Raw genomic sequence first — 12,426 nt, forward strand, 5'->3', positions numbered from 1 at the left:
CCGCTTTCACACACATTCTAATCCGTCCCGGATTTAATGCAAAAGAATATGGTCACCTTAATTATTATTACCTAATAGCGTATTTAATGTCTCCCTTGTATAACATTACTCTGCCAACTGTTCTCAGAGTCTCGCAGAGGTCTTTGTTAATATTTTTTCGGTTGCCTCTCAAATTTGTTTGAAAACTGATATCATTGTTTTCTTTCTCCTCTTGACAAATTGAATTAGTAAGCGTGAGAGCACGCTGAAGACACATTAAGGACATTGTGATGTCTTGGCGAGATTCGTAGGCGCGACCCATACGACCCAAAGCACGCATCTGAAACAAAAATTATTTATTTATTTTAACAAATAATGTTTCATAATAACCATAATTAATTGTGAAAAATTATTTCTTCTGTATCATAAAACGAAAATTTAATGCAAGGTGCGTATTCAGTTGAAATAAAGTAAATTGAACAGAACTAAATCTCATACGAGATTTAGTTATAAGAATAAAACATAATTTAATAAAAATTAGACCTGGTTAGTAAGAAACAAACACAGTTTTGAACGTCTTGAGTTAAAAATAAAAAAACAGTATAAAAATAATTATAGAAACCGTGGTATTGAAAATATAATTGTGCCTATCTAACACATACTGTTCTAAAAATTTGTTTATCAAAATTAACTGTTATAAAATTTACACGTAATTAGTTACTATATAAAATGTTTTCAAATGAAAAAACTAACATCAATAAAGATTATTTTCATGTAAATTACCTGTAAATCTATTAGTTGCAAATCTGTACAATGTTTTAAATCTTCCTGGTGAAATTTCAATGCCGCTTCATGATCTCCTAATTTTTCATACATGAGACCCAATCCCGATAATGAATTGGAAATCATGGTGTTGTCGTTCAGTTCTCTATAAAAATAATTACATAATATACAATTTAAAAAAATACAAGACGTATTATGCTACAAGAAATATTTTTTTGGATAATATATTGAAAAACATTGTAATAAAATATTTTACCTGGCAATATCTCTTTGATGCTCCAAGCACGAAATAGCCTGTTCCGAATGTCCCAAAGAGTTGTGGATAAAACTCAAATCGGCGTAAGTTAGACATTTTTCTTGTAAATTTCCTAATTGATCTGAAACCACTAGCCGTTTCTCCAGACAAACCAGCGCTTGTTGTAAATTACCAAGCGACCTTAATAAAAACAAAAGTAATTGTAAAAATAATATTAATAACAGCCTCCTTATAGCAAAAATAATAATTTGAAATAATTAAGTATTACAGTTTAAAGTAAAGTAAAATTTAATATTATAAAAATTTATAAATTATTTTTGAATATATCGGTGATTATAATATTATATTCTACTTTTTAAGTACGACTAATGTAAAGAAATATCTTGTTTGTTCTTACTTATGTGAATGTGCAAGTCCTTTGTATGCCCGTTCTTGATCTTTTGCACATTTCAAATTCTCCAAAGCTAATTTTAAATAAATTTCATGACACTTTAAAGATTCCTCATAGTCGCCCAAGCATGAATAACAATCACCAAGTGATCCGTGAGCCCGCGCTTTTTGTTCTACAATGGCTTGTGAAGATATGTTAGCTGTTGAACAGTGGGAAGGTATTTGCTCAAGTAGTGCTAGTTGCTGCAAGAAAATGTTCCACTTTATAATTTTAACAATAATAATTAACTTATTTAATACTTACATGCTCTAAAAATCCTATGGCTTCCTCGTAGTACCCCATATTAAATTTAGCAATACCGAGATTTCCGTAAGCTTGAGCTTCTTCGATACAGTCCTTCAATTCACGCGCTTTGTCTAATTGTTCCTGTATTAAAATGTGAGATTTGAAAGTTAATTTTATAAACATGATGGATGTAAATAATAAATTACATATTCAATAATTTCATGATTTTAGACTTACCTGATAGCATCTCAACGCATGTGTATAATGACCTAAAGCAATATGTATAGCACCAAGTGCAGATTGTGCTCTACACTCGCCCCGAGCATCTCCCAATTCTTGTAACAAGGATAATTCTTGAGTATGGTGTGCTAAAGAAAAATCGTACCTCTCTTGAAGTCGGTATACACGACCAAGAGAAGAGCAGGCCTGTGCTTCTAAATGCCGATCTTGAGTCTAATTGATAAAAAACAATAAAATATATCTATTTGTAGATATATCTTAAATTACTTCACATTACCTGTCTTGCAAATTCTAATTGTCTTTGGTACATTTTTAACGCCTCTTCTTCATTTTGCATTTTTACTAGCACGTCACCAACATTTCCCAGCGCTCTAAATTTTCCTTGTTGATGTTGTGTCATATGAGCTATGGCTAAAAAATATTTTTGGCATTCCAGCGCTGTTTCTAAATGACCTAAAGCCAGATGTGCTAAGCCTAAATTACAATACGCGTGGGCCATGACGGCATGATCTTGCAGATCTTTCGCTAAGGTCAAATCTTGATTATAATACCTATAAAAAAAATTAATAAATGATATTGAATTTAAATACCACAAACAATATTTATAAAATAAAAGTAATAATATTAAATCGTAATTGAATTAAGTTTTAGATCAAAATCTAAGTTAGACCCTAAATTAAATAGCTCACCTAACTGCTTCTCTGTAGTTGCCTAAGCAATAATGAGCATATCCCAAGAAATGGCATGCTTTACCTTCTGCAGCTACGTCTCCCATTTCTTGAGATAACGCTAAATTTTGTTCATAATATGGTACGGCCTGTGCAAAATCACCACGACATGACAAACAGTTTGCTAAATTCAGCAAAGCACAAGTTTCTCCAGAAGTATCTTTCATTTCGCGCGCAATACCTGAAAATAAAATATATTAAACAATTATATTTAATATAATAAATAACTATATATCATCGGAAAAAATTGTAATTTATGGTTTCTATGTAACTTTACCTAGATGAGCTCGGTAGTGCAGCAATGCCATATCGTGTTCTCCTAAAGCTTGATATGCCACTGCAAGGTTTCCATGTGTTGATGCTTCTGAATATCTATCACCAACTTCTTGGCTTATAGCAAGTTCCTGTTTGTGATGTCTTATGGCAGGTTCGTAAAGACCAGCAGAGGAATAAGCATTACCTATATTACCATACGCTCTTCCCATACCTGCTTTATCCTAAGAAAAAATATTATATATTAAAATTTATTCTACGCATATAATAATAATAGCATTTTATCCGTCCTTGTATGTTATTTCGATAGACTAATTAAACAAATTATTCAATTCAAAACCCATATATGTATTTCGTAATGTATTACTATTACAAGTAGGCAGTGAAATTATTGCTATTTTATTTTGACAAAAATATATTGAATCAATATTTATCTTGAAAAGTATGCCAGAAGAGCATAATCAGCAGTTATATAAATTCTGTTTATGTTATGTTTAAATAGTCGAACCTGTAACTGGCGAGCTATGTTTAAATGCGCTTGGTGAAGTTTCAATGCAGCATCATATTCTCCCATCAATTGGTATACTATTCCGAGATTACTACAGGCTCTTCCTTCTCCCACCTGTTAATACAAATGTTTATTGTTTGGTATAAAATTATAGTATAACGTCGAATTATTTTTGATTGACATGCAACGTATAACTGCCCATGTAAAAAACAATGATTTTCTAAATAATCCCGCATAATTTGAAATTTATCCCGCAAACACTAAGCGATTGGCCTTGCGACTTGTTAATTGTCATTGCGAACGCAAGGCAAACTGGAAATTGCAATCGTTTGAAGTCAAACGAAAGACCAGTCGGAATCATTGGATGTCACCAAATTGTCAGCAATTTTTGATTGAATGGTGAAATTCAGTGCGTGTACATACGTGAGTTCCAGCAATTTGCATTGAGGTACATCAATTTAAAATTAACAATTATTGATTATTTTCATTACTCGAATTTTTAATTACGGTGCGTAAAGTTCCAGCAATTTACATTGAGGCACGATGCCATGCACCACTAATTTTCGTAGCTACAAACCTTGCGGAGCCCGAGACCTTTCCTACGAATGCAAAATTGTCGAAATCGGTTCGTGCGTTCTGGAGTTATATCGTCAGGAAGGAAAACCCGACTAATTTTTATATATATGTAGATATATATTATTGATTATATATTATTATATGTATATAATAATTACCTTGTCTTTGGCTCCCAAAGCGGCGTCCAACTGCCGTTCATGCCATCGTTTTGCCCTGTCCAGTTGTCCAGCGCACCTGGATGCATGTCCTAGTCCAGCACAAGCTCTAGCTTCCAAAGATCGATCCCGAAGAGATCGAGATAAATGTAAAACCCTATCATGGCACAACGTTGCCTGAGCAAAGTCTCGTCTGTGATGATGACAAGAGCCCAGATTCGAATAAGCGCGAGCTTCTTCGGTCTAAAAATTGTTAATAAATTCCTAACAATAACATTTCATACTAAAAGTTCTAAATATACTAATATATAAGTTATGGAATTGAAATACAGAGATAATTTATAACTTTAAATATGAGTTTAGAGATTTATTGTTAAAACTTTTTATCCGTACTGTTAAAACGTCTTACTCGTATACTTTTAAATAATCACATTTTTTTTATTTGTATCGATCAATTCAACATTAGCTTCAGCTATAAACGCGCTAGTTCAACTGAGTACAAATATTAGTCATATTGTCTAAATATATCATTACATTTATTAACCTTTAACAAACGAGCGCATTGATTATAACTACTGGGCATAGTTTTCGACGGATTTTTTGTGTGCTCCTTTTCCAAAGATAGAGAAGTAGCATAATTAATATTACATTATTAGATTTGTATAGTTTGTCTAATATTGCTTGTTGACCATTCAAATTTATTTTCTAACAGCATTGTGCCCATATTGAAATTACAGAAAGAGAAATCCAAAAATCTTCTAGGTATGTCATGCCGTGTGTATGGCGGCATTAAATTATTTTAGAATACTTACAATTTCGCGAGTATGGCGGCACTCGTTCGTTAAGGGTTAAATATTGTTCAATCTGTCTACGTATAATAGACTAGAGATATACTAATAAGTTCGATGATTGTATATAAACATAAATGATAATAGTTCGATATCATTATTTATTGTAAGATGCATTATGTATTTACATACCACGTTTCCCAATCGCTTAGCTAGCCTCAAATGTTGCGTATGACAATCTACAGCCGAATCGAATTCTCCCATTGCTAAATAAACTGCACCCACATTACCAATTTCTCGCGCTTCCTGAAGTCGATCTCCTAAAATTGTACCAAAAAAGTAGCATCTATAATATGACATATTATCTATAATATGACATAACTGACCTAATTGTTTTACTAACTGTACGCATTGCTTGTGGGTGGCAAGAGCATTCTGATAGTCGCCAATAGCTGTGTACACGTGACCCAAAGATGTTAGTGCCATAGCTGCCCCTTGCATATCCTAAGATCAATATTATACCAATAATTGGTATTTGCTTTAAATTGAAGTAAACACATATATAACAAATAATGCATGCAAAATGTTACTTATCCTCAAGCGCAAGAATAGTAAAAATAAATGAATAAAAGTTAAAATCGCCAATTTAATCATTAGAACAATATATTAAAAATGATTTAAAATATTTGAATTATTAAATTCGGAAAAATTACTTGATTTTGTTTCCTCGATCCAAATCGATTTAAATTGCAAATGAATACCACGAGTCAAATTTTAACATAGCACAGATTATACCACGGGGTATTCTAATATTGTCTAGGGATTATACTATCTCCAGATTTCTTTCGATCATAAATTTCGATTATAACACGGGGTATTCTAATATTGTCTAGGGATTATACTATCTCCTGATTTCTTTCGATCATAAAATACTTCTACATTATAGAAAATTATAGCAAAACTTTTAAGTATTTAAGAAACGTCTTTCAAATTTTTTTCTTGAATAAGAAGAAAGAATAATAATTCTTTGTCTTATGTTACGAAAGTAACATAAGACAAAAGCAAAATATTAGTCAATTTTTATACAAACTTTGATATAAAACTAGTCTAAACGCTTAAGTATAACTATGATAAAAGTTAGAAGCAATTCTTTGATACAAACATCAATATTCCACATCAATAATAATAAAATGTTAATATGTTTTAGTACCACTTAATATACAGATTTCTATTGCAATAAAACTTGCAATAAAAACGTCTTTTAGTTATGAGAAGCCCTACTAAATTTCGCAGGTAAACTGATTTTAATTTCTAAGATTATAATATTTTAAAAACATACCTTGCTTTTCATTGCTAGTACAAGCTGATGTCGATGTGCGGTTAAAGCTTCTTTATTTGCTCCTTGACTAAAATAAGCGGATCCTAGATTGCCATGTGCTCTACATTCACCTCTAGTATCACCTAACGATTTTGCAACAGCCAAGTCCTGTTGCATACATGATATGGCTTTATCAAGCTGGGACAACGCCCAATATGCAGAACTCAAAGCTGAATACACTGAACCGCTATTAAAAATAAAAATATCTTTTAAACAAAAACTTGGAAACTTCAATACCAAATCCAATTCGTAAAAATTCATACCGCAGTTTCAATGAACAGGAACCGATCTTCAGAGCAGATTCCAATACTACTACAGCCGATTGAAAATGACTTGCCGCCAAAAGTTCTTGACCCACTACCTGAAAAGTGATATAAGTTGTATATTAGACAGACTAAAATTGAATTAAGTACGTTAAAATAGTCTGAAAGTAAGTATACTAAATTTTCACTCTTTTTTTATTGGCTTCGCTTAGAGCACCTACCACATTTCTTTTTATAATCAATACTATTTTTTACATATATCCTATACTATCTTCTTTAAATTTAATTTTAGTCGAATAAGTTTTTTATTCAAAAATCAATTGCAATCATATCGATTGCAACATGATTATACAATAGCTATTAACAGAATAACATAAAATAACATGCATCACAAGATATTTTGAAATATCAACGCATTTATAAAATTAATGTCAAACAAAAGTATGATATAACTTTTACTTTTGTTGCTATAGTACATGAAGAGTACTTTATTTTTGAGCACCATAGGGTATGTAGTTTTGAAAGCAGCAAATTAAACTTATTTCAAATCCATATATAATCAATAATAAATATTTCAGTACTTTTACGATTATTTAACTGACAAATATTTAAAAATATTTCAACTATTCAAGCTTTAAATTTAATAAAGTAATATTTTTATAGTCAATAATATATAAATAATATATAAAACATTATAATAATCAAAAAAATATGGTTAAATAAACACTGTTATTCAGTTTTTGTTTTCATATTAAGGTACAGGTGGTAGCGCATAATCTTGTTCCAACAAAATGCGCAAAAGCAATATATGCAGTGGCGTCGGAAGCAAATTTTTGATGGGTGGGCTTGTTTTTTTTTTTGATACACAGCCAGAGGCTTCGTTATTTTTCTTTTTTCAGAAATACATACTAGGGCATTTTATTTTTTGAGATTGATGGGTGGGCTCAAACCTACACAGCCCACACGGTTCCGACGCCACTGAAGATATGTAATATGTGACGTTGCTTATGTATGTTTTTAAATTAAATAGGAAGTATCGATGGATATTTATATTATTGCAGAACCTATAATTAAGTAAATTTCTTCAAAGTCTAGTATTAGTATTACTAATGGTGTCTTTACTTCTACCAGCTAATGTTTGATTCTGAGACACAATGATAAGACGTCACAGTTCAATTGGGTGTCACATCTATAATACTCAGTTGCCTATATAAACATATAAATTATTTACACTTACTGATATAACGACGAAAGGACTTTGTCCCAAGCCCATTGTTCTGAGTTGTTCAAATGTTGGTCTCAGTTTACCGGCGAGGGGTGATTTCTCACAGGCCTCAATCAGTCCGGATAAAAGCCGCTCTGAATTGGGCTCCCTCGCCAAACCTTCACTAAAAGCTCCTAACGCTTGGTCGTGCCTGCCTAGGCATTGCAAAGCTACACCTAAATTATTAATATAGATAAATAAATTAATATATTAATTTAAAAATACCTATTTAAAATGAATTGTAACCATATTTGTCAAAGAACAACACCACACACCCCATGGTTTTTAAAATTTATTTGTTTCGAGCAACACCAAGAATTTTAATTTTTACCCAACACTATTACTATCTGTCACAATTATTATTGCATGGGTAATATAATTATGTATCACAAGTATCTATTTAATCAATGTTTTCTACTCTACTATACAATAATGTGATATATTACGATTGATTGAGATTTACCTTGTCTGTAACATCCTTTTGCCCATGTCGGACATAAATCTCTAGCTTTGCATGCGTCTTGCAGTGCTAAAGAAAAATGTCCTTGCTTTATTCGTGCTGCAGAACGGTTAGAATATAAAACATGATTTGTGGGATCCAAACTTAGAGCTTCTGTGTAAAGTATTACTGCATTAGCAAAATCACCTGCTTCGCATGCAGCATTTGACTGCCTCACCTTGATAAAAAATAATTATAATATTTAAACACCATTCTTACATTGCAGAAATATTAAGAATTTGTTTCAAATAGTTATATTGCAAAATTTCATTTTTGTATAAAAGAGAAATATATTACTACATACGTGGGCGTAACTAGGCAGCTGTTAATTTTAATTCATTGGATGTTTGCTAAACAATTTTCGCTTTAAACTAAACTTTTTATAATATTAGTAGAGTTTATTTTATTTTGTCTCTCGACCAAAATACTACTTATATAAAGAAAATTCTGATATATATCTACTACTTATTGAATCAAACCTTTAGTAAGAAAATATCCAAAACTGACATCAATTATATGCTTTACAGAAAAAAAAACGCTTCTAAAAATATAATATAACAAATATATCTATGAAAAGTAAATAATATGTTCTACAACAGAGAGAAAGTAGAGCAACGCCCCTTAATCTATAAAATACTGATTCAACATTTGAATAAAAACATATTAAATTATGCTACGATGCAGGAATGTGGATTATATTATTTTGGAGCAGAAATAAATACTTTTATGGTATGGGATAGAATTAATTTTGGCTAAGAGCTAATATAGCATAATTTAAATTTAATTCAATAATGTTATAACGTACCGTTGTAATGTAATTGTATATAACTAATGACCTAATACGTCAATATTAATTAAATTATGTTCGTTCTTTTGTTTACCTTTTCCAAAAATAAAGATTGACTAGCTGCTGGTAATTCTGAAGTTCCTTGCGGTTCCACCTAGAAATAATGAAATAAAATTTTTGATTACTTGTGGAAAATCAATATAGTTTATCTTAAAACAACGTGTATGTGTATAAACTTTCTGAGTTATTTTTAAATAATAATATGTGCTGAAGTAGATGTAAATGTCTAAATACTATATATGTTTACAGGTCTCTGACGAATTTATTTTTTATCATATTTATTTTAGTCATATTAAAGTTTGAGCTTAAAAAATTGTAGAATTATAGCGTGTTAATATAAGCATAATATTCTATAAGATTATACAAAATTTATATATAAAGACAATATAAATTCAAGAAATTTTTAAATAAATTAAAATAACAATATTTTATACATAAGGCTCTATCGTTACTGTTAAGTTTTACGCATTCGTGAGGTAAACGAAAAGTAACGTAAACCACATTTTATATTATTGTAGATAGGTAGAAAATTATAGGGGCGAAGCATGGGCAAAGTATCATTTGACTTTGCTGGGACCATAAATGGTTTAATGATGTTTTCGTCCTGCCAGAAACCACAAACAGTAAAGTTTTTTTTTGTTAAATTTTCTATTCTTTACTCGCTCAGTAACTACTGACTTAAAAGTGAATGGGTATAAAATAATCGCGGTATACTCATTTTTTAGATTATTTAAAAATTTATATATTTATGTATATATATATATATATATATATATATATATAAATATTTATATGTTTTTAAATTTATTTTTTATTATTTTTACCCATATACGACTTTTTATTAGTGTATTAAACACTTGTGGAAAAACCAATCTTATATATAAAAAATCAGAAAAAAAGCTCTGAAAATGCCATTAATAAAAAATGAAAAGCACAGAATATAGTAATTAAATCATTTTTGCATCACAATCTTATACTTTAAATATCATATTTTAATATATTTTGCAATATATGGTATTCTACTATCAAAATACTATTTACACATCAAATTTAACATTTGACTTTATTAGAAATTTTCTAGCATTCAAAAATTATTAAAGAAATTGTAAATAAAAAACGATAATATATTTAATTATATTATCATAATATTAAAAAAAATCAGTGCATGTAGGCCGATTCTACAGTTGGAATTGGTGCATTGCATTATAAAATATAAATGTATATATTTCAGTATACAGTCGATGGTGCAGACAACCCTTAAGTCTGACTTACTGTCTGACTATATTATTATTTTTCAAGATTTGTTGTTCGACGTTGCGGCGAGATTAGTGGGCGCAATGCATATGTTGACTTAATTAGTGTTTGCTTTGTATGCCGACATGAATCAGGTTTTAAGGTTCCTTACAGGAAATTTCAAATAGGATCCATAATGTTTTATTTACCATGTCGGTCTTTCGCGGTTCTTTGCCTCGGGAGTCTGGGACTACGAAAAATTCATATGATGTGTAACAGTTTTACCGAAAAGAATTAGAGGCTTCATGGATAAAAGTAACAGATTTGCTAAATTTGCTTTAAATACTAAAAAACTTGTAATACATAAGTGAGATCAACAAATAAAATAAATCATTGAAAGCACTGTTTCTAGATCAACATTACAAAATGACAGAACTTTATAAGTCGACTAACTTAGAAACATATCATATTTTAAAATTGTTATTAGATTAATATCAGTAGGCAAGTTACTTTTTTATGTTTTTGTGTTCTAACACAATATTCTTGAGATGTGATACTTAACGTATGGGAATGTTAGTTGCTCTACAATTAAGGGTATATAGACCTGCAAAGTAATTTTAAAAGTATATATGAGTAAATATATATATATATGAGTAAATATGCAATTTATTAAATTTATACAAATAGTTTGTATAAACTTATTTGTATAGAGATATGCTTACCTCAGAATAATCCCTTTGTGACATTGCAACTATATGTAAACACTGTTTTTGGTTCTAACAACAATTCTTCTAAACTTTAAACTTGAAACAATACACACAAACACTTTTATTTTATAAATGATCCAAACTTGGAATTAATACAGAAACAATTTAGAGCACTCGGAAACTGAATTGATGATGAACTCATTTTGCACTTTGCACAACAATATTTAATAAATAAACTTGATAAATATGTTTATTTGCGAATAAACATTAAAAATGTACATATTATGTATCATTAAACTAACGGTGTTGCAGACCAGAATGCCAGTTGATTTTTGTGATCCAACATTCTTCTTTGCTTTTGCCTTGTTCTTATAATTTACAATACATATAAAATATTCTCACATATATCTATGTGCGCTGGCTGTTAAAGCAAGACCGCTGAAGCCGTCGAGAGAATGTGAGGTAAAAAACATTTTCAGAATAGGTGGACCAGATATTATCATCATATCATTCACTCATCAAATGAATTTTACCTCATTTCTAAATTAATACATTTTTAAGCAAAATTATTTATTATTTGGTATAATTATAGAAAATATATTATATTATAAAAATTTTAAAAATTATTACAAATTTATATGATTATCAAAGAATTTCAGTTAATACAATTATTATAGCTATTTCTAATACATAAATTATTGTTTATATTTCTCCTTTATCTTTGTTTATAACTAGTTTATATAAAAGAATTTTATTAAAAAAGTTTTATATAAACTATTTTATCCATCTTTAAAAAAAAAAAACCTGTGTCGAACACCTGTGTACGTTCCACACCGCTGACAGGTTAAATGCTAGGGGTGGTCAAATGCATCGACAAAATCGAAATTTTGAAATCAGGTATGATAAAAATAGAAACTAGAAGACTATGGTATTTACCGTGAAAAAATAATCATAAAATTCGTCGAAATTTTTTTTAAAAACTTTATTACAAGAAAACGGCCCGGCCGATCTCTACTAAAAACTAATCAGGTCGATTCCCAACCAATATCTTTCGAACGATTTTTGAATTTTCAAAATCGATTCAGAATTGCAGGCTAAAACGTGGACGAGAAACTTTTCACTTCTCTGCTATTTACGAAGAAACTTGGCCGATCGTCGCACAAAACTGACAAACAATAGTCCTCATCGAGATACATCGAATGGCTTTTAAATTTTTGAAATCGGTCCAGCCGTTTTTGAGAAAACGGCGATTTACGGCAAAAAATCTGTTGGT

General features: G+C 30.0%; 1 protein-coding gene across 1 annotated transcript in view; it reads right to left on the reverse strand.

Annotated features, from left to right (window-relative positions):
* Positions 1–11,192, reverse strand: part of LOC113363074 (tetratricopeptide repeat protein 28-like) — a 28,108-nt gene extending 16,916 nt beyond the window's left edge. The window contains exons 1-19 of the mRNA XM_026605564.1: positions 11,169–11,192; positions 9,248–9,307; positions 8,331–8,544; positions 7,841–8,043; positions 6,604–6,701; positions 6,302–6,527; positions 5,349–5,466; positions 5,155–5,282; positions 4,178–4,417; positions 3,444–3,557; positions 2,940–3,159; positions 2,624–2,843; positions 2,212–2,485; positions 1,932–2,147; positions 1,713–1,835; positions 1,416–1,651; positions 1,019–1,198; positions 763–907; positions 166–319 (exon numbers count right to left, since the gene is read on the reverse strand). Of these exons, the coding sequence (XP_026461349.1) occupies positions 166–319; positions 763–907; positions 1,019–1,198; positions 1,416–1,651; positions 1,713–1,835; positions 1,932–2,147; positions 2,212–2,485; positions 2,624–2,843; positions 2,940–3,159; positions 3,444–3,557; positions 4,178–4,417; positions 5,155–5,282; positions 5,349–5,466; positions 6,302–6,527; positions 6,604–6,701; positions 7,841–8,043; positions 8,331–8,544; positions 9,248–9,307; positions 11,169–11,192 (3,193 nt within the window). The remainder of the gene's footprint in view (positions 1–165; positions 320–762; positions 908–1,018; positions 1,199–1,415; positions 1,652–1,712; positions 1,836–1,931; positions 2,148–2,211; positions 2,486–2,623; positions 2,844–2,939; positions 3,160–3,443; positions 3,558–4,177; positions 4,418–5,154; positions 5,283–5,348; positions 5,467–6,301; positions 6,528–6,603; positions 6,702–7,840; positions 8,044–8,330; positions 8,545–9,247; positions 9,308–11,168) is intronic.
* Between the last annotated feature and the right edge of the window lie 1,234 nt (positions 11,193–12,426).

This window comes from Ctenocephalides felis, unplaced genomic scaffold, assembly GCF_003426905.1.
Source record: "Ctenocephalides felis isolate EL2017-DRISC unplaced genomic scaffold, ASM342690v1 CF-g0.4_SCAFFOLD_00260, whole genome shotgun sequence".
NCBI lineage: Eukaryota > Metazoa > Arthropoda > Insecta > Siphonaptera > Pulicidae > Ctenocephalides > Ctenocephalides felis.